Here is a 22,946-nt window from a genome sequence, read left to right as displayed (position 1 = left end):
CTATCTCACCCTTTTCCAAGATTCCTTCTGTTAGTCTGTGACCATACTCCGCCGAGCTGTCGCTCTGACTGTCCACGTAAATTGGCATTAGCTACCTGCCCCTCAGGCTGTGTGCCCTCTCCCGGTCATTGTTTCTTGTTGCCTGCTTGTCTGTCCCTATAATGTTTTCTCTTGCTGCTTTACCATATTGCACAAACTTAGTTCCTTCAAAGAACACAAATTGATAATCTTGTGTTTTAGGAGATCAGATATCGGAAATGAGTCTCACTGGGTCGCAACAAAGGCATGTAGATGCTCTAAGGCATAATCTCTTCTCCTGCATTTTCCATCTTCTCAGAATCTACTCTTAAGGCTATTCAATGAGGGGACGAAGCATCCTCATTTATCATGGAAATACACTTTTCTTCAACTCAACTGAGCCAGATGTTAACGATACCTATCAAATTTTTACTGCAACAACTAGACTTTTGTTTAATTGAACAGAGGTATGCCAGCCAATCTAAGTGCACCCATAAAGCTAGACATGTCAGTCCACCTTTGGTCCACTTGGCATTCACACATTCCCTTACATCATACTTCGTCCCTAACTAAGTAAAATAAAGTCACGATTCTACCAACTCAGCTCCCTATGAGTGAAACTGTGTAGTCCCTTTTCCCCAACAACAAAGCCCAAGTATTTGGAGAGTCTTCTCTCTTCTCCCCAAATTGCTGTAACATAAATGCTATGATGCAAAGTTAACTGTTAGTATTTGTGTTACATTTGACATGCAGGTTATAAGACAAGGAAGGAAAACTCTGACCCACATACCTACACATGCATAATCATACTCGTAACAAATAAGGGGAAAATGCTAGAAACCACTACACTCCTTATTCTATAACCTGTGACATAGCCATCGTTAGCATTAAACACCCTTATTCCGTTAACCATTTCAGAGTTTATTTGCCCTCTGAAAGCACCTCAGCCAGCTTTGGTTTTGTTTTGTTTTTGTTTTTTTACTTTGTACAATGACCCAAACCTTCACTCTTGAAGGTTCAGGGTCATTCCCAATATAACCTCAACAGCCCTGTGACATTTTCCCCTTTAATGACAGGACATGATAGTTCTAAAAGATGCTCTATGTACTTCCTCCACTCCAAGTAACTCTTTTGTTTTTCTTGCCTTTGTTGCTTAGGAAACTGCCAATTTCCCCATTCGTAATCAGGATCAGTCTAGCATAGTAACTCCTAAAATCAGACCCATGAGGAGCCCAATGTGGCCAGCAAGTGTATTCATGTAGTCATTCTTGTGCCTCCTGGTGGAAGCACTTCTGCCTTTGAAAGTAAGACCACTAGGGCCATGGAGCATATGGCTGGAGTGAAAATTCCCTCAAGTTTTGCTAATCCGATCGCTAGGCATAATCATGAGTGGTGCCATTCCAATTTCCTTCCCAGAATCCTCGATGAGTGAAACCTGGCTATGGAAGAAACAGCACCATATATTGTACATTGATTTAAAGCATATACAGCATCCTGGAGAGCCTTCCTTCAACCCTGTAAGTTATTGCCACCTCGCTGCTGCTGTATACCCAAACCTACTCTGAGGTTATTTATCTGGTTCTGGAATGCAGAACAATAATGGATATACCATCCCCAACTGGCTAAAAAGACTCGGTAGCATAGAGGGGTTTGATGGCACCGGCTCCATGGGGATCTTCCCATACGTCCCTATTCCAATGGTCAGTCTCCCATTTCTCAGTGTCCTCATTGTAAAGGATGACAGACTGTAACTTATGGAATTCACTTTCCTTTTACTTCATACACACGCAGGCTGATCCCCGGGTTTTGATTCATAAATCTGAGCCCTACCTAAAACCTGTGGCTACATGTCAGGATGATCTTCAATGCAGACATAGAAGCTTGGATCAATAATCTTCTATATTCAGAGAATTGCTTTTTTTTTTCAAGATTTCATTTATTCATGAGCGACTCACAAAAAGACAGGCAGGGACATAGGCAGAGGGAGAACCAGGTTCTATGCAGGGAACCCATTGTGGGACTGGATCTTGGACTCTGGGATCATGCCCTGGGCCGAAGCCAGATACTTGGCCACCAAGTGGCCCTCGGTCTGAGAATTTTAGTCCTCCACATTACTCTTTCCTTTCCCCACTCTCTCCAGTACAACATGAATATCCAGTCACTCTTCTTATGCTCCTTAGTTTGACTACAATGTTCAAGTCATCAAATATATACTGACCAAACCTTCCCTTTAACAAGTCTGTGATTAGCAGTATCACTGGTGATGTCCTGTGTATTGCAACATCAGACCCTAGGCGACGAGTGTCCTCTTTACCTTTGGCAGTTAGAGTCATCAGTGTCTTTCCAACTAATCCTCTTGAAGCACCAATTCAAGAAATCCAGAGTCAATTCAGAGAAATCATTAGGATTCTGTTTCTCGTAGAACCATTCCTGGTACCAAAATTTACCTTAGTCCGAGTTCTACCAGAAAAAGAAAACCATTAGAAAAGAAGCTTCCAAAAAAAAAGAAAAGAAAAGAAAGAAAAGAAAAGAAAAGAAAAGAAAAGAAAAGAAAAGAAAAGAAAAGAAGCTTCCCCAGGGTCAGGGAAAAAAAAAGAAAGGAATAACCCGACAGACCCAGAAGTACAATGTATCTGAGGTCCAATTTCTGACCACCCAGTAGCTTTCTTATGTTCTCCCTGTGTTCTTACTGAGCAGCTTAAGTAAGAAAGGGGAGTAGGGGATGAGACAGTGTTCATTCCAAGTTGATGGGATGCCTGACTGAGTGAGGACACAGCAGGAAAGAAAAGGGCAGGGAATGGTCATGTTCAGGCAGCACCAATGGTCTGGGAAGTGTCGGGCAAGGAAGGTTGGTGCCCACTCAGCAATCCTCGGGAGGAAGAAATTAAACACACGTGGGGTCATGGGATTTGTAGAGGAAAGATTATCAGGTCATGCACAGCCTGGGAGGTTCCCAGAGGAAGCTGGCAGATACATAGAACATGACGGACCTCAGCTCCCCAAGCTCGAGATGCAGGCCCCAGGACTCCTTTCCACATGGTGCTTGAGCTCTTTCTCTCAGGAAGTCGTACCCTCTCCTGGAATGTTGACACCCTCAGCTATACCAAAATTTAGAGAAGTCAGGCTTCCAGATGTACAGGAAGCCAAGGAACAGTCCAAACCAGAATGGGTGGCATAAGGGACCTGGCGACCCAGGACACAATTTTGTCCAGGTTCCCTGTCTACTGCCTCAGAAATGGGAGAGAATGCCAGGCCCCTCCAGAGTCCACTGTACCAGCCAGGCCCTACGTCCCTGGGCCTGGGAGAGAAGGGGCTACCCAGGCAGATCCTTGGAAAGTCCTCCTGTCCTCTTCCAGCCCACCTTAGACATTCATGGTCTTAGTCCCCTCTCCAGTCCCAGAGCTACCACTCTAAGCCCAAGCCACCTTCTTCTTGCACCTACGTGAGCTTTATAACCTGCTTATACAGGTTCCTGTCATAAATGCTCCATCTATCCTGCTCTCACAGACAGATGTCTTTCTATCCTGTAAAGCTGTTGTCCTGAGAGAGAGAGAGAGAGAGAGAGAGAGAGAACATCAGCTTGCCGTGCAATGTAGAAATATGCTCAGTTGGGCCTCTGTTAAGTCGTTGGACTCAGTTTTGAGGACCTACTATGAGGAGGACATGGTCCAGATGTCTCAGGGCATGAGACAGACCTGCTTCTACCCTTTATTCTATGGGGCAGACAGATGCAACTAAACAATGAAGGACATGAACACACAGAGCAGGAAGTTCTAGGCAGGAAGCAAACATGGCGTCAGGAGAGAGACTTCAGGGGAGGCTGATTAGAGAGGGAGATGGAGGATGCCTTCTGGTGGGAGAGGACATTTGAGGTGAAAGATGGAGGCTGACAAGGAGCTGGCAGTGCAAAGAGCAAGGGAGAGCCTTATGGGTAGAGCAAACAGCAAGCCAAATCCTGGGGCAAGAAAAAGTGTAGAACATCCAGGAGCTGCCACTTGGTGGGATGGTGGCCTGAGAAGATGCTGGAGAGGCAATCCAGAGGATGGTGTGTGCTCTAAGGTAAGGTGCTTCAAAAATGTAGGTAGACAATATACGAAAGCATGGGCATCCCCATGTCAACACAAGTAACCATTCTACACAATAAATGATAGTCAGGCATGAGGAAAACTGAAGTAGAAACTTGAGGTCCTGGTCCTACCTGTGGCATTTTTACATTCTTTGTGACCTTGGGAACTTCAGCTAACTCCCTGGGCCTTAGTTTTCTTGTCTAGCAATTAAGGTTAATAAATTGTACAGTAGATATGAGTGTTCCCTTGCCAATCTTGAGGAGACATTTTTGAGGCGATACCATGCAGGGTACTCGGTCAGGAACCTCACTTTCTCAGAATCACTTATATTTCATTCCAAGTAGAGAGTTGTGCTATACAATGTGTCCATCCAAAACAAACAGGGTAGTTCTGTGCCTTCACTTGGATGGGAAAAGCAACCAAATATTTAAGAATCAGAAGCTGTTGCCTGGGATGTGCAAGAGGTGTAAAAGTCAACAAGATGTGATGCATTGCATCAGCGTCCAAGGCAATGTTATCAGTCCCAGAAACAGGTATGCCTGGTGTTCTCTACCTGCAGGAGTCATCTCTTCAAGCTTCCACTTTCGGGACTGACCGTGCCCACTCCTCTGCCTTCTTGTGGCCTGTTAATGGAACCAAGAAGCATCCAGGAATAAAAATACTCATTTCCCTTTAAAATGTGGCAACTCTATGAAGTCATCAAGCTAAAAGGATATACCAACTGGGCTATTGGATTAAGTGTGGCTGATCTCATTGAATCCATTTGAAAAATCTCTCAAGGATTCATCCAGTGTCAACAATGGTGAAGGGCATGTATGGTATTGAGAACGTCTTCCTGAGTCTTCCATGTATCCTGAACACTCGGGGCTTAACCAGTGTGATCAATCAGAAGCTGAAGGATGATGAGGTTGTCCAGCTCAAGAAAAGTGCAGATACCTTGTGGGACATCCAGAAAGACCTAAAAGATCTGTGAGCTTCTAGGCTGTAGAAATTTAAAACCATGATGTGATTAACTGTGAGCCTTTAGTTTTTCATCCATATACGTGGATCACAGTTTGCTTTTATCTTCCTAAATATGTCAATCTGCGCTCTCAGAACCAAAGCCCATGCTTGGTTTAATGCTTGCAATATGAGCCTTGAACAAATTAACTATTGTAGTGTGAAAAAAATAAAATGTGGCAACTCAAACTGAATCTAGTCTCTTTGAGACTGTGACCAATGGGTCCAATGTGATCCTATTTTCCTCTGTTTATTCGTCAATCAGTAAGACTTCACTGGGCATCACCACCAGGCACAGCCCAGTGACCCATTCTTTAGAAGCATAAGGACACAGATCGCTCTGTTACAATCTTCAAAGGCTCCTTTGTTGGTCTGTCTGGCTACCAGATAAATGGGAAAGATATTGACTGGTGAATCAATGTTGACCATGCCAGCACAACTTACTAAGACTGAAGCTCAGACTCTTAAATTGTCCTCCTCAGATGCATATTCACAGGATCTCCATGAGCTGTAGCCCCCACCCATCTCCTGGGGACTCTCTATCTGGTGAACTCTTACTCACCCTTCTCACCCTTCAGGGTCCCATTTTTGTTTGTAGTTTTCTCCTTCCCTGGATGGGCCCAGCCCACTATTCACTCTTTCAGTTCAGGCCTTACCAAGTTTCCCTGTACTGCCTTAGTTTTCTGCCTTGACCTCCCAGAGCGTGAGCTCAGGAAGCATTTGCTGAGTGCATCAGTGACTGAATGAATGAGCATTCCTGGGAGGAACTTGGGAAAGGAATGTTTACCCCCCGTTACAGAAGGAGAATCTGAGGCACAGAGAGTGTGATTGCCTGGCTTCGTATGTCCTGAGCAAGCCCTGAGGCTGAGCCTCCTGAGTGTGAGGCCAGTGCTCTGCCTGCCGGCACAGTCAGCCCAGAACACAAGTGAATGGTGGACTGGGATAAGTGTGGGGAACAGTGCAGAAGCAGCTGGGGCAGACAGTATGGAGGCCCCCTGATTCTAATCTCATTTGACCCTCTCAAAGGCGACTTTCCTCTGGCCACATCACGTTAGCTCCCCATAAGTGTTCTTTTCTCAGAAATGGGATAACCATTAACCCAAGCACACCTCCTGGACATTTGGTAAACTAGGCTGTACATTTTTTGCAGTCACGGTTCGTGTCTGTTTTGCTGGCCACTGTGGCCTGGCACGTAGCTCACCCCCAGGCACAAAGTAGGTGCTCCTGAAATAATTGATGAATAACAGGGAGAAGAGCTAAGGGGAATGTGCCATGGTTTTAAATTATCACTGTCTGTTCAGAAGGTTTCCTTCCTACCGATTCCTAAGGTGGATCCTCTCAGTTAATGAACTCTGGAATCCCAGTCTAAGCTCTGCCCTGGTGCTTCGCTCCCCCTCCAGGTGGGCAGGGCCATCCTCCCCTGATTGACTAGGCCGGGTGGTTAGAGGATTTGTGATCCTCAGGGAGAGTCAGTGACCCAGCAGACCCTGAACATGAGTGTCTCTGTACTGAGCCTCACCAGATCCCTGGACACTGTGTCTGGGCTCCTGCAGGTGGCCTTCCTGCTAGGCCTGGCTCTGCTGCTGCTCAAGGTAGCACAGCTCTACCAGCGCAGGCAGTGGCTGCTCAAAGCTGTCTAGCAGTTCCCGTCCCCTCCTTCCCACTGGCTCTTCGGGCACAAGCAGGAGGTAGGAAGGGGCTGTACTGGGGAGAGGGAGGGCTGGGCGGGCTGGTGAAGGCAGCAACTACCTACCCAACGTCTGTTTTGTGCCAGCACTAGCTGTGTGGGAGAGGTGCCCAGGGCAAGGAGAAGCCCACGTATAGAGGGGCTCAGCAATGGTTTATGGATTCAACAAGTAGTCCGAGTCAACTGGGGAGTTGTAGTCAACTGACTCAAGGAACCCAAGGACATCTTGGTAAATGATGATTTGATGGATGAACAAAGCATGAGAAAGGGCTTCTAATGTCCAGTTTGGGGTTCCCAAATCTTCCGCAGAGACTTGGGCTTCCCTCCATCAGAGCATTAGTATCCTCTACTGTCAGGGCCTCTTAAATCTGTCAGTTAGCAAAATAATATATATAATTTAAATTTTAAAATGTCATCCAGGGAGGGGTAAGATGGCAGAAGAGTAGGGTCCCCAAGTCACCTGTCCCCACCAGATTACCTAGATAACCTTCAAATCATCCTGAAAGTCTATGAATTCTGCCTGAGATTTAAAGAGAGAACAGCTGGAACGCTACAGTAAGAAGAGTCCGCACTTCTATCAGGTAGGAAGACGGGGAAAAAGAAATAAAGAAACAAAAGGCATCACAGGGGAGGTGCCCTGCGAGGAGCCGGGCTGAGACCGGGGCGAGTGTCCCCAGGACAGGAGAGCCCTGTCCCGGAGGAGCAGGAGCTGCACCGACCTTCCTGGGCGGAAAGGGGCTCGCAGGGAGTTAGAGCAGGACCCAGGAGGGCGGGGATGCCCTCGGGCTCCCTGGGACACTAACAGACACCTGAGCCCCGGGGAGAGTGCGCCGAGCTCCCTAAGGGCTGCAGCGCGCACACAGCTGGACCTGGGAGCAGCTCGGAGGGGCTCGGGCGGTGGCTCCGGAGAGGGGGCTGCCCGGCCGGGAGCATGAATCCAACAGCACAGGCCCGGGACCACTGGGCGCCGGGGACACAGCCCAGGATCCGGGCTTCCCCCAGGACAGGCAGAGGCTAGGAGGGCCCAGGACAGCAAGGACACTTCTGCCAAAGCTGAGCAGATCAGCGGCCCCGCCCCAGAGCATCCAGGCCCCTGCAGACTGAGAGCTCTGTAGTTACTGCGGGAGCTGAATCCAGAGCTCCAGAGCTGGCCGCCGGCACTGGGGTTGGTCCTCCTGGGGCCTCACGGGGTAAACAACCCCCACTGAGCCCTGCACCAGGCAGGGGGCAGAGCAGCTCCCCCAAGTGCTAACACCTGAAAATCAGCACAACAGGCCCCTCCCCCAGAAGACCAGCTAGACGGAGAAGTTCCAGAGGAAGTCAAGGGTCTTAAAGTATACAGAATCAGAAGATACTCCCCCGTGTTTTGTTTTTGTTTTTGTTTTTTATTTTTGATTTCTGTAACTCCCACAGAATTACAAAATTTGGATTACAATTCAATGTCAGAAAACCAATTCAGAAGCATTATTATAAAGCTACTGGTGGCTCTAGGAAAAAGCATAAACAACTCAAGAGACTTCATGACTGCAGAATTTAGATCTAATCAGGCAGAAATTAAAAATCAATTGAATGAGACGCAATCCAAACTAGAAGTTCTAACAACAAGGGTTAACGAGGTGGAAGAACGAGTGAGTGATAGAGAAGACAAGTTGATCACAAAGAGGGAAACTAAGGAAAAAAGAGAAAAACAATTAAACGACCATGAGGATAGATTAAGGGAAAGAAATGCCAGCCTGAGGAAGAAAAACCTATGTTTAATTGGGGTTCCCGAGGGCGCCAAAAGGGACAGAGGGCCAGAATATGTATTTGAACAAATCATAGCTGAAAACTTTCCTAATCTGGGAAAGGAAACAGGCTTTCAGATCCAGGAAATAGAGAGATCCCCCCTAAAATCAATAAAACCCGTTCAACACCACGACATTTAATAGTAAAGCTTGCAAATTCCAAAGATAAAGAGAAGATCCTTAGAGCAGCAAGAGACAAGAAATCCCTGACTTATATGGGGAGAAATATCAGATTAACAGCAGACCCCTCAACAGAGACCTGGCAGGCCAGAAAGGGCTGGCAGGATATATTCAGGGTCCTAAATGAGAAGAACATGCAACCAAGAATACTTTATCCAGCAAGGCTCTCATTCAAAATGGAGGGAGAGAGAAAGAGCTTCCAAGACAGGCAGGAACTGAAAGAATATGTGACCTCCAAACCAGCTCTGCAAGAAATTTTAAGGGGGACTCTTAAAATTCCCCTTTAAGAAGAAGTCCAATGGGACAATCCACAAAAACAGGGACTGAATAGATATCACGATGACACTAAACTCATATCTGTCAATAGTAACTCTGAACGTGAATGGGCTTAATGACCCCATCAAAAGGCGCAGTGTGTCAGACTGGATAAAAAAGCAGGACCCATCTATTTGCTGTCTGAAAGAGACTCATTTTAGACAGAAGGACACCTACAGCCTTTAAATAAAAGGTTGGAGAACCATTTACCATTCAAATGGTCCTCAAAAGAAAGCAGGGGTAGCCATCCTTATATCAGATAAACTAAAATTTACCCCGAAGACTGTAGTGAGAGATGAAGAGGGACACTATATCATACTTAAAGGATCTATCCAACAAGAGGACTTAACAATCCTCAATATATATGCCCCGAATGTGGGAGCTGCCAAATATATCAATCAATTAATAACCAAAGTTAAGACATACTTAGATAATAATACACTTACACTTGGTGACTTCAATCTAGTGCTTTCTACACTCAATAGGTATTCTAAGCACAACATCCCCCAAAGAAACACGAGCTTTAAATGGTACACTGGACCAGATGGATTTCACAGATATCTACAGACCTTTACGTGCAAACACTACTGAATACACATTCTTCTCAAGTGCACATGGAGCTTTCTCCTGAATAGACCACATACTGGGTCACAAACCAGGTCTTAACCGATACCAAAAGATTGGGATCATCCCCTACGTATTCTCAGACCATAATGCCTTGAAATTAGAACTAAATCACAACAAGAAGTATAGACGGACTTCAAAAACGTGGAGGTTAAGACCCATCCTGCTAAAAGATGAAAGGGTCAACCAGGAAATTAAGGAAGAATTTAAAAGATTCATGGAAACTAATAAGAATGAAGATAGAACCGTTCAAAATCTTTGGGATACAGCAAAAGCAGTCCTGAGGGGGAAATACATCGCAATACAAGCATCCATCCAAAAACCGGAAAGAACTCAAATACAACAGCTAACCTTACACCTAAAGGAGCTAGAGAAAAATCAGCAAATAGATCCTACACCCGGCAGAAGAAGAGACTTAATAAAGATTCGAGCAGAACTCAACGAAACCGAGACCACAAGAACTGTGGAACAGATTAACAAAACCAGGAGCTGGTTCTTTGAAAGAATTAATAAGATAGAAAAAACATTAGCCAGCCTTATTAAAAAGAAGAGAGAGAAGACTCAAATTAATAAAATCATGAATGACAAAGGAGAGATGACTACCAACACCAAGGAAAAACAAACAATTTTAAAAACATATTATGAACAGCTATACGCCAATAAATTAGGCAATCTAGAAGAAATGGATGAATTTCTGGGAAGCCACAAACTTCCAAAACTGGAACAGGAAGAAATCGAAAACCTGAAGAGGTCAATAACCAGGGTGGAAATTGAAGCAGTCATCCAAAACCTCCCAACACACAAAAATCCAGGGCCAGATGGCTTCCCTGGGGAATTGTGCAAACGTTTATGAAGAAACCATACCTAGTCTACTAAAGCTGTTTAGAAAGATAGAAAGAGATTGAGTACTTCCAAATTCCTTCTATGAGGCCAGCATCACCTTAATTCCAAAACCAGACAAAGACCCCACCAAAAAGGAGAATTATAGACCAATATCCCTGATGAACATGGATGCAAAAATTCTCAGCAAGATACTAGCCAATAGGATCCAGGAGTACATTAAGAAGATTATTCACAATGACCAAGTGGGATTTCTCCCCGGGACACAAGGCTGGTTCAACACTCATAAAACAATCAATGTGATCCATAATATCAGCAAGAGAAAAAAACCAAGAAACATATGATCCTCTCATTAGATGCAGAGAAATCATTTGACAAAATACAGCATCCATTCCTGATCAAAACTCTTCAGAGTGTAGGGATAGAGGGAACATTCCTCAACATCTTAAAAGCCATCTACGAAAAGCCCACAGCAAATATCAAGCTCAATGGGGAAGCACTGGGAGCCTTTCCCCTAAGATCAGGAAGAAGACAGAGATGGACACTCTCACCACTGTATTCAACATACTACTGGAAGCCCTAGCCTCAGCAATCAGACAACAAAAAAGACATAAAAGGCATTCAAATTGTCAAGGAAGAAGTCAAACTCTCCCTCTTCGCCAATGACATGATACTCTACATAGAAAACCAAAAGACATCACCCCAAGAATGCTAGAACTCATACAGCAATTTGGCAGTGTTTCAGGATACAAAATTAATGCCCAGAAGTTAGTGGCATTTCTATACACTGAGACTGAAGAAAGAGAAATTAAGGAGTCAATCCCATTTACAATTGCATCCAAAAGCATAAGATACTGAGGAATAAACCTAACCAAAGAGGTAAAGGATCTATACCCTAAAAACTATAGAACACTTCTGAAAGAAATTGAGGGAGACACAAAGAGATGGAAAGATATTCCATGCTCATGGATTGGCAGAATTAATATTGTGAAAATGTCAATGTTACCCAGGGCAATTTACACGTTTAATGCAATCCCGATCAAAATACCATGGACTTTCTTCAGAGAGTTAGAACAAATTATTTTAAGATTTGTGTGGAATCAGTAAAGACCCCGAATAGCCAGGGGAATTTTAAAAAAGAAAATTATAGCTGGGGGCATCACAATGCCAGATTTCAGGTTGTACCACATAGCTGTGGTCATCAAGACAATTTGGTACTGGCACAAAAACAAACACATAGATCAATGGAACAGAATAGAGAATCCAGAAATGGACCCTAAACTTTATGGTCAACTAATATTCGACAAAGGAGGAAAGACTATCCATTGGAAGAAAGACAGTCTCTTCAATAAATGGTGCTGGGAAAATTGGACATCCACATGCAGAAGAATGAAACTAGACCACTGTCTTGCACCATACACAAAGATAAACTCAAAATGGATGAAAGGTCTAAATGTGAGACAAGATTCCATCAAAATCCTAGAGGAGAACAATGCAAAACCCTTTTTGAACTCGGCCACAGTAACTTCTTGCAAGATACATCCACGAAGGCAAAAAAAAACAAAAGCAAAAATGAACTATTGGGACTTCATCAAGATAAGAAGCTTTTGCACAGCAAAGGATATAGTCAACAAAGCTAAAACCTACAGAATGGGAGAAGATATTTGCAAATGACGTATCAGATAAAGGGCTGTTTTCCACGATGTATAAAGAACTTATTAAACTCAACACCAAAGAAACAAACAATCCAATCATGAAATGGGCAAAAGACATGAACAGAAATCTCACAGAGGAAGACATAGACATGGCCAACATACACATGAGGAAATGCTCTGCATCACTTGCCATCAGGGAAATACAAATCAAAACCACAATGAGATCCCACCTCACACCAGTGAGAATGGGGAAAATTAAAAAGGCAAGAAACTACAAATGTTGTAGAAGATGTGGAGAAAAGGGAACCCTCTTGCACTGTTGGTGGGAATGTGAACTCGTGCAGCCACTCTGGAAATCTGTGTGGAGGTTCCTCAAAGAGTTAAAAATAGACCTGCCCTACGACCCAGCAACTGCACTGCTGGGGATTTACCCCAAAGATACAGATGCAATGAAACGCCGGGACACCGGCACCCCGATGTTTCTACAGCAATGTCCATAATAGCCAAACTGTGGAAGAAGCCTCAATGTCCATCGAAAGATGAATGAATAAAGAAGATGTGCTTTATGTATACAATGGAATATTACTCAGGCATTAGAAACAAGAAATACCCACCATTTGCTTCGACATGGATGGGACTGGAGGTTATTATGCTGAGTGAAATAAGTCAATCGGAGAAGGACAAACATTGTATGATCTCATTCATTTGGGGAATATAAATAATAGTGAAAGGGGATAAAGGGGAAAGGAGAAAAACTAAGTGGGAAATATCAGAAAGGGAGACAGAACATGGAAGACTCCTAACCCTGGGAAACGAACTAGGGGTGGTGGAAGGGGAGGAGGGCGGGTTTGGGGGTGACTGGGGGGCAGGCACTGAAGTGGGCACTTAATGGGATGAGCACTGGGTGTTATTCGGTATGTTGACAAATTAGACACCAATAAAAAATAAATTTATATAAAAAAATAAATTATATGAATTAAATTGTAATCCATTTTATGCTACAAATAAGTAAAATTATATTGCAAATTTCTTACCGAGCGATAAAAGTTGTCATAAATTTTTTATGCAAATGTTGCACTAATGACTTCCTGAAGTTTTGTACACCATGGAGTCAATCCCTGATAAGTTTCTGTAGGCAGTTGATTGTGAAGGCTGCTAATTCTACTCAACAATGGGACAGAATCTGACCTCTGGACAAACCTTGGACAGCCCAGAAAGTCTGTATCAGAGGCAATGTCATAAGAAACAGTTCTGAATACTTAGTTCTTCTGGTAGATCAAGAACTCTCCCCCTATGCCCAACCTGCCCTTTCCCCTGGCACTAGTCCTGGAACCGGAAGGTTCTATTGATTTATCTTTCTTTTGGTGACAGTTGCAAAAAGAAGACGAGCTGCAGCTGCTACTGAAATGGATAGAGGACTTCCCATGTGCATTTTCTCGCTGGATATGGGGCACAGAGGCAGAGATCATGATCTATGATCCTGACTACATGAAACTGATCCTGGGGCGATCTGGTGAGAGGACACCCTCATACCTGTTGAAGCAGCTCTTCCCTCTTGGACACATGCCCAGGGGTCTGTGAAATTGCAGAAACCATGAGAGGCTCAGCCCTCAATACCTGACCCTCTATTAACCATCCCCCCCACCCTGTCCCAGAAGCCAGATGAAGGCCAGATAATTCTTTAACTGAATGCTGAAAGAGCTGTGTTGGGCTACTTTTTTCTTTTCCTTTCCTTTCCTTTCTTTTTTCCCTGGCTTTTCTCTTTTCTAATCTTTCCTGTTGTATTCTGCTCCTTTCTTTTCTGTAATTTTCTTCTTCCTTCCTTCCTGCCTGCCAGCCTTCTTTCCTTCCTTTCTTAACCAAACTGAGATGATTGCAGAACTGAAAGACAGTTTCTCATACAAGAGAGCTTGGATTTGGCACTTCTAACTATTGCCTGTGCTGGGTAATGGGATGCCTGAGACTCAACAACTCACAGAAAAGAACTCAGAAATTCTGTCTTTTCTTTGACACTAAAAGAAAGCCTTTGTCTCTGTCCAATCCACCTACCTGGTCCAGTGGGGCTCTGCTGTGGGACACTGAGTCTGCCTTCTTGAACCAACATTCACTATCAGGAAAGAAAAAGAGTACGGGTTCAGAGGCAAGTGGGAAGTGGCTTGACACAAAATGCCGGCTGACAAGCATCAGCAAGGGATGGGGGCCAAAGGTCTAGACCGCAGCTGCCTTTGGGACCAGCTGAATTCCTTGGTCACCACCAGTTTGCTGTCATGTCCTTCTTACTTTTCAGACCCAAAATCTGATGGCTCCTACAGACTCATGGCTCCCTGGATAGGTAAGTATGTTTAACCAGGACTATGGTCCACCGTCTGCTTAGGTTTGCCAGCAACAGTCCATTTGGCCCAGACTAACAAGATGAGACCAGCACCACAGTGACTCCACTAAACTCTGAATTGAGCCCCCTTCTGTCCTTCTGATAAAACCCTCACCCCCTCCGAATGGTGGTGGAGCCCTCCTGTAGCTCAGCTTCTCCCACATTGCTTCTCAGCCCTCACCAACGAACTCAGCCAACTTCTGACAGAAGTCCTTGTACAACCCATCCCCTGCTCTGTTTCAACCTCCATGTCACAACTGTCATAACCACTTGCTGCCCTCAGGCTTTGGGAAGTCCCCTTCTTAACATGCACTGGCCTTTCCTGCTTTGCCAAGGATGCCCTTCTTCTGACACCCTGCATTCCTCCCATATTGTCTCTGGATAACGCGGGGAAGGTCCCTTCCCACCCACCCCCCAAACACACTGTGGTCCAGGGTATGGTTTGCTCCTGCTGAATGGAGAGACATGGTCCCAGCACCGGCGGATGCTGACCCCGGCCTTCCACTATGACATCCTGAAGCCTTACGTGAGACTCATGGCTGACTCTGTCCAAGTGATGCTGGTAAGTTAAACCCTACCTCACCTGCACACTCACACCCACAGCACAGTTCACAAAGTCCATTCTCAGACAGCTGTGCCCTTCAGAAATCCATTAGTGTGGCCCCTGGAATCACACACTTACACCCTGCAATGAGACACAGCCCCCGGAAGGTGGATGGGATGGGAAAGCACCTGGCACCCACTTTCATCCACTCTTTGCTCCCTGCCCACAGGAGAGAGAAACATGGTGGAGACAGGGTCCATTCTCCTCCCACTTGCATGTCTTTGGCTTGGATAGGAAGAGTAGTCAATACCCTTGGAGAATAGGACAAGCTGCCTCTGGCTGGCCTGGGAAATAGCAGCTTCAGTGGCAGCAGGGACATCCCAGATGTCACTCAGGTGGGCTCTGGGGTGGGATTGAAGGCGTCTGCATGGATCTTAGCCACTCCATGGAGGGAAATGTAAACCAGGTCTCAACCCCCAGGGCTGGGTCCTGCCAGTACATCATCTCTGAGCACGACCCTATTGCTCACTCACTGTACTCAGCTGACATTTGCTGAACAAGAGGAATTGACATCCCAAATACTCCTTTCTTAGGGACCCCTAAACTGGCCCCTTGACCTTTCTCTTGCCTTGACACTTGTTCCCTAAACTGGGACTTCATCTATTGCTCTGTGTAGGTCAGTCCCAGGGCAGAAAGGATTCCCCCTTTATCTCCTGAGTAATGATGTTTCCAGTCTACTAATAGGTGATTATCGCCATAACGTATCCCTAAGTCAGCCTCAAGAGATCATTCTTAATAAAAAAAAAAAACAACAGTTTCTGAGAAAATACTAGACATATTTCCAAATATTCGGCTCTATGGTCCTAAATCGATGAAACACAACTGCTTTAGAAAGTGAGGACATGTTATCAGAATATGTGGAGCAGCAGAGAGAGCCTAGCCTCGTCAGCATGGGCCTTCCAGAGGAGTAGAGAAGGATCAATGTGTCCCCTCTACACAGGACAAGTGGGAGGAACTCCTCACCCAGAACTCACATCTGGAGATCTTTGAACATGTCTCCTTGATGACCTTGGACACCATTATGAAGTGTGCCTTCAGCTACCAGGGCAACCACCAGGCAGACAGGTCAGTGAAATGCATAGCGGCAGCGTCCTATTTCCTGCCAACTGGTGTGGGCTCATCTGGAGGTAGTTAGAGCAACCCAAAGAGCCACATTCTGCAGAGAGGCCCAGTCTGACATAGTTAAATTCAGCCCACGCCAAACCTGCATTAAGCATTGACCCTGTTCCCCGCCTCAGGGAGAAGCCTGGCTGCCCAAGTCCCTCATAAATGCCTTGGTCTCCAGGGCATAAGACAGATGTGTCAGATGTCTAAGGTCAACTGCACCAATGACTGAGGAAACCTCCACCCACAGCCCCACTCCACTCCAGTTCAGATGCCTCCCTCCACCTAGTCCCTTGGGCTTCATCCCCCTTCAGGAACTCCCAGGCCTACATTCAGGCCATTCAAGATATGAACAACCTGGTGTTTGCCCGGGTGAGGAATGTTTTCTACCAGAAAGACATCTTCTACTGGCTGACCTCTGAAGGCCGCAGGAACCACAAAGCCTGCCAGCTTGCCCATCAACACACAGGTTGGACTCTGCCCTCTGGGCACCTCCCCTCCTTCATTAGGCCCTACCCCAAGGGATGGGCTCTGACCCCTCAGGCAGAGGCCTGCCCCTCAGTGCCCCTCCATAAACTGGGACAAACCCACTTGGATTTTCCCCCGGTGCACCTGTTAGGGCCCACAGTGTTTGCAGGAAGTTACATGTGTCACAACATGGGTGAAGGTTAAATGAGCCCCCCCCCCCCGCCGCCAGCCACATACAAGCAGAGTCTCTTTGGGCTGTGCTGTTGAGGGGAGGGCTTACATGCAAATACCTGGTGCTAGAGCTCTCACTCTGGCATGCCACCTATTGCCAGACTCCTCCTGAAACCCCTCGCACCATGAATTGGGCAAAGGGGGCAGGAGGGCTACCTGGCTATGTCTGGGCACCCAGAACTCTCAACTCCGCCTGGAACACTGTTTGGGCAGACCGAGTGATCAAGCGGAGGAAGGCTCAGCTACAGGAGGAGGGAGAGCTGGAGAAGATCAGGAACAAGAGGCACTTGGACTTCCTGGACATCCTCCTCTTAGCCAAAGTGAGCGTGGCAGGGGAGGCCTGAGCATTTGCCCACAGGTGGGGAACAAGGGTGCAAACTCAAAGTCTGCCCTCTCTCTGGGTCTTCCATCCTAGGTGGAGAATGGGAGGGGCTTGTCTGACAAGGACCTCCGTGCAGAAGTGGACACATTCATGTTTGAGGGGCATGACACCACAGCCAGTGGCATCTCCTGGATCCTCTATGCTCTGGCCACACACCGCGAGCATCAGCAGAGATGCCGGGAGGAGATCCAGAGCCTTCTGGGGGATGGTGCCTCCATCACCTGGTGAGTCTCATGAGATGGGAGGGCTTTGGGAGGGTCCTGCCCCCTCAGCTAGAGAATAACCTGGTTGGCAGGGCCTTGCCCGCCTTTCAAGATAGCTTTGTTTTAGGGAGCACCTGGACCAGATGCCCTACACCACCATGTGCATCAAAGAGGCACTGCGACTGTATCCACCAGTTCCAGGTGTTGGCAGAGAGCTCAGCAAGCCCATCACCTTCCCTGATGGACGCTCTTTGCCCAAAGGTATGGCCTTCACCACTCTCACTCCACAAGCACTCCTGGGGGACGCGTGGGAGATCTGAAATCCACATGTCCTGGGGCGGTTTTTGAATGTCTTTAAGACTCATTTCTGGGCAACCCGGGTGGCTCAGCAGTTTAGCGCCGCCTTCAGCCCAGGGCATGATCCTGGAATCCAGGGATCGAGTCCCATGTTAAGCTACCTGCATGGAACTTGCTTCTCTCTCTGCCTATCTCTCTCTCTCTCTCTCTCTCTCTCTCTCTCTCTCTCTCTCATGTCTCTCATGAATAAATAAATAAAATCTTTTTTAAAAATAAGACTCTTTTCCCCCTCAAGTAAATCAATATTTACTTTGTTGTTTGGGTGAGGTATATAATACGCTTTGCACAGAGCTTAAATCCAGCTAAAGCTCAATAAATAAAGACATGAGGGCCTCTCAATGTAGCTTTCAGTTTGCTCTAATATTCTAATTCCCTGAGATATGAGTGCTTAGAGACAATCAGAATGAGCAAGGGGAGATGTGGTTTTTCCTTATAGTGTCTAAGCTAATGAGAGAGATTAGAGAATTTTCTGTCATGGCTCAGATGGTGCAGTCTCTGGAGAGCCCTCAGGTTGATGGAGAGAGCAGCTGGTGACCACATCTGAGGTCCCTGCCATGGTCTAGTCTACCTTTTAGCTCACCTCTGCTCTGAATCCCAGCCCTGCCACATCCCAGCTGGGTGGTCATAGGCAAGTTGCTCAGCCTCTCTGAGGCTTAGGTGCTCAGGCGAACAATGGGCATTGGGCCTTCCTTGGAGGGTTGTTGTGAGATGGATTAGTCAATGCATATTCCCCTAGGGCTCATGGATGGTACTTGGTAAATGTGAGTTGTCCCTTGAGCTGCTCTCTAACATATGCCTCCAGTTCTTTCTGCTTCTCAACCTTGTCTGGATATCTACTAATCCGGGCACATGTGCTGTGCCATGTCTGCCCCACCTCTCCTGCTACACTATCATTCCCCTCAGAGTGATGAGAAGCGACTCTCTTAGCAGCTGCCAAGCTGTGTGGGCAAGCACCTGGCCCCGCAGGCAGGTATGACCATTCTTCTCTCTTCTGCCCCACAGGATTCTTAGTCTTGCTCTCCTTTTATGCCCTTCACCACAATCCGAATGTGTGGCCAAACCCAGAGGTACGATGGCCTTGGGAGGATGGGATGGGGGAATCTCTGCAAACCAATCCCTCCTCCTGTTTCATTTCTGGGTGTGTCCTGAGGTTGGGAGGAAGGAGGAGCTAGACCACACCTATCCTGGCCCTGGGGCTTTTCTGCAGGTGTTTGACCCTTCCCGGTTTGCACCAGGTGTCTCTCCACACAGCCATGCTTTCCTGCCCTTCTCAGGAGGATCAAGGTGAGGCAATTTTCCTTGGGTGGGTGGGTGGGGTGTCACTGGATGCATATCTGATGTTTGCAATGTCCTGTGTTCATCTGTGGTGTCTGCAGTTATTAGCCTTGTGTGATTATGTGCTGAGAAAGAGGTGTGTGTCTCTGTGTTCAAAAGGAAGGTGGCAATCACAACCTGCCATGGAAACTTTGACCCATTGCTCTCCCCTATGGTTGACAATGGTCAACCATAAGTCAGTGTCATGGTGCTCCAAAGTTCAGTGTATTCTAGTATTTTCCTCAATTTAGGAGGATGACTTCTCAGAATTTCAGTATTTTAGATGTTTGCTCTTCTTAATACCAGTAATGCCAAAAGATGTTTTCTCTCTTCCCATATTGTCAATCCAGTTCACTGCCTTTTGTACCTTATTCACTGATCTGTCATTCATGATATCAGTGATGTTTGCTTGTGTTTGGATTTCCTATGGATTCTTGTAAGCATTCCAGTCGTGTATAAGAATGGTTTGAGCAAAGTCCCACACCAATGCCTTTCTTCTCTATTTTTGCAATCTGATACAACAAAATGTTTACTGCTCATTAGTATTCTCATAACCATGACAAATTTTCCAGTTGGCAAAATTCTTTACATGAATGGGATTTACCTATCATAGTCCCAGAGTCTACATACTGTACATTGGCAAGAAGCATAAAATTGAGGACAATCAACTGCTTTTGAGAGAAAAACCCACTATTTTATATATGAAAAACTTGAGAAGTCTTCTGATGTATAAAATATAAAGCACACTTGATGTGTTTCAATTGAATGACTATTCACCAGAGCAGTTACTGTGAAATCTTCCCGTGCTGCTGAGTGTCCTATAAATGGTAACTGCAGTGAACCTTGTAAGTAGTTACTAGAAACAACTTTTTTTCTGAATACATCAATCTGTGAGTTCTTCAAATAGTGAATCCACTCTTACAGAATAGGCTTTAGACAAACTCTTCTTCCAGATACTGGCTCCAGGATTTGGATTCTCCCTGGGATTGACTCCTTCCTGCTAGACATTGGTGCAAGTCATGTGGCTGCCAGTAGAGACAGGAGAAAGGTAGACAGCTCAATTCCTAGCTCAGAACTAGTGGCGGCTTTTGTTTATTCCTTTCTGGACTTGTTGTTGTTCAATAAACATCATTATAAGATTGTTTATTAAGCCCGACTCTGTGCCAAGCCTATGCTATGAGATGGGAAACTGCCCTGGCCTCCAGGAGTTCTCAGCCAAGAAATAAATGCCTCTACTCAAAAGAGACATCATCCATTCATTCTTTCTTGCCCTCACTCATTTACTAATTGACCCCACAGTAGGAAGTTCCATGTTTCTGGCACTGTCCTATACTGGAAAGTGACGTGTCCTTGAGTAAAATACTTTGTGATTCAGGATACAGGAATGAAGAGGCACAGCCAATGGGAGGTAGGTGTGAGGCTGAGGGCAGATTGGCATTGCCCTTAGCCTTGGGCATTTGGCAGGCGGAGGTGGAGGGAGGGCATTCTCTGGGATCTCCTCAGCAGGAGCTGAGCTGGGAGACAGAGGTAGATAGGTGACAGGTGAGTGTGCCAACAACGCAGAGAGGGCTTTGATGCCAGCTGAGCCATATGGAGATGTTTACCTGTGATTGAGGACATGGGAGGCTCTGAGTATAGGAGGGTGGGGCATCAGGAGAGGGACCAGAGGTAGGAGACAGAAAAGTCCAGGTGAGGCGGCAGCTAAGGAATGATAGGCAGGGACATTTCTGCTGTAGAATTGGAAGGCAACAGCAGCTGGTTGAATGAGGGACTGAGGAAGAGGTAGGCGTCTGGACCCAAACTGGAAGGCAGATGGCACAGCAGCTTGAGCATCCCTAAGGCTCTGCCCCTGCAGGGAGCTTCCCTGTTGACATCCTGACTTCCTTACCCAACTCCATCTTGTCATTTCTATGAGGATCTGGAGCCCTGTGTGCCTCCTGGATATGGTTAGAACCTGAAATATGGCCCAGCCCACCCCCTCTGGTGCCCTGGCCTGGCCTCCACATTGTGAAACCAGACATGGCTGGTGCAGAGAGCAAAGAACCTAATGATTAACTGTTGTAGTGATCACTTGACTTGGCTCTGAAGCTCAAAGTGTTGACCCTCCTGTAACAGGGTTTCAGGCCTGCTGAGAGCAGAGGTAAGAGGAGGAGCTGATCCTGGAAGACTGTAGGCTTTTGTCAGAGGTCAAGGGGAGAGTGTTAACAAAGCAAGGCTTGGAGTAGAGATGTGCATTTGTCCTGAGGGAAGGGGATCAGGGCTGGGCCCATGCAGGCTGGCCCTGAAGGGACTGTTCCTGGCAGGGACTTCGAGGCCACTCCTCATTTCCTTTTCCTTCCCTGACCCAGGAACTGCATCGGGCAGCACTTTGCCATGAACGAGTTGAAGGTGGCGGTGGCCCTGACCCTGCTCCGCTTTGAGCTGGCACCAGATCCCTTCAGAATCCCTGTCCCTACTCCAAAAATTGTGTTGATGTCCAAGAATGGGATCCACCTCCATCTCAGGAAGCTCCTCTAACCCTTGTGGGGACAAGGATGAGCACCGAGGGCCTCCTGCCTGCCATTCTGTCTTCCTGTCAGTCTCTCCTGTCTGCTGGCTTCTGCTCACTTCCTGCTTCCCCTCTGCCCACCTGCCAGCCTTCCTGCTCTCCTGCTCTCCTGCTCCTGCACATCAGACTGTCTGTGCTTCTGTCTCACACTTTTCCAAGATTCCTTCTTGTTTGCTTATTACAATCTCCTATCCAGCTGTCCCTCTGACTGCCCACTTGATGCTGTCTGTTCCCCAACCTGCCTGTCCTCTGCATGTCTTTCCCCTTTTGCGCCTATTTGGTTGTCCCTATATTATTTTCCTCTGTCTGCTATGCCAACTTACTCCAGCCTCAGTGACTTAGAACAACACAAACTTGTTCTCTTACATTCTGGAGCTCAAAGTCTAAAATGGACTTTGTTGGACCACAGCCAAGATATTGGCCTGGTCCCACTACCTCTAGGCCCTAAGGGAGAATCCCTCTCTGCCTTGTCCAGCATCAAGCAGCATTCTTTCCAATCTTTAGCTCCTGGAGCATCCTCTTTTCAAATGCAACAGCATCTTTCAATGTCTTTCTGCTTCTGTCTTCAGATCCCCTTGTCTTCCATAAGGAGTTTTGTGATTAGACAGGTACGCTCAGAGAGAACAGACATACTTCAGCTTCGAGACATATCCCTCCTGCTATTCATGCTTTCCCTATTAGAAGTCCACAGACCTGGAAGGTTGGCTCCTTGGGGAGCCAAGTTTCAGCCTGCTTAGTCCTTTTGTGACTCCTATTGGTCCTTGCTTCTAGCTTTCTCCTGTGTGTTACCTGTGTACCCATTTGATATTCACATACCCTCTTCTTTCCTCCTCCCACAAATAAAGTTTTAATGTTATATGGAGTGTGTGTTTTCCCTTTGATGTAGATAAATGGAAGAGAAGAGAGAGAAAGGGAGCAAAGACAAAAGAGACAAAGAAAGGAGGTAGTATCTGCTCTGTGATGCCGGGACCCCAGGAACGCCAGATATGTCCCATTGCCTCAGGCCATGGAGTGGGCTTTCCAGGACACACTAGGGGGAGCCCATGCAGGCAAATGGATTGGCCAGTGGAAAAGGATGTCAGACTCCAATCAGCAAACTACTGGTGGCACCTCTCCCACAGGAAAGCCCCTTGGCAGTCCTTTGAGTCTCTGGCCAGCCACCTTGAGTGGGAAGGGGCTTCTTCAACCCTGCCCC

General features: G+C 46.5%; 1 protein-coding gene across 1 annotated transcript; it reads left to right on the top strand.

Annotated features, from left to right (window-relative positions):
- Positions 1–6,538: 6,538 nt before the first annotated feature.
- Positions 6,539–22,607, top strand: LOC121481291 (cytochrome P450 4A11-like). The gene is given in 13 exon segments (XM_041738569.1): positions 6,539–6,772; positions 13,541–13,682; positions 14,457–14,501; positions 14,975–15,102; positions 16,085–16,209; positions 16,563–16,717; positions 17,161–17,267; positions 17,363–17,553; positions 17,660–17,793; positions 18,892–18,956; positions 19,097–19,173; positions 21,552–21,714; positions 21,716–22,607. Coding segments are annotated over 13 exon segments (1,905 nt in total). The 5' UTR covers positions 6,539–6,577; the 3' UTR covers positions 22,094–22,607.
- The last annotated feature ends 339 nt before the right edge of the window (positions 22,608–22,946 follow it).

Source organism: Vulpes lagopus, chromosome 23, assembly GCF_018345385.1.
Source record: "Vulpes lagopus strain Blue_001 chromosome 23, ASM1834538v1, whole genome shotgun sequence".
NCBI lineage: Eukaryota > Metazoa > Chordata > Mammalia > Carnivora > Canidae > Vulpes > Vulpes lagopus.
This window is presented reverse-complemented; position numbering and strand designations above follow the sequence as displayed.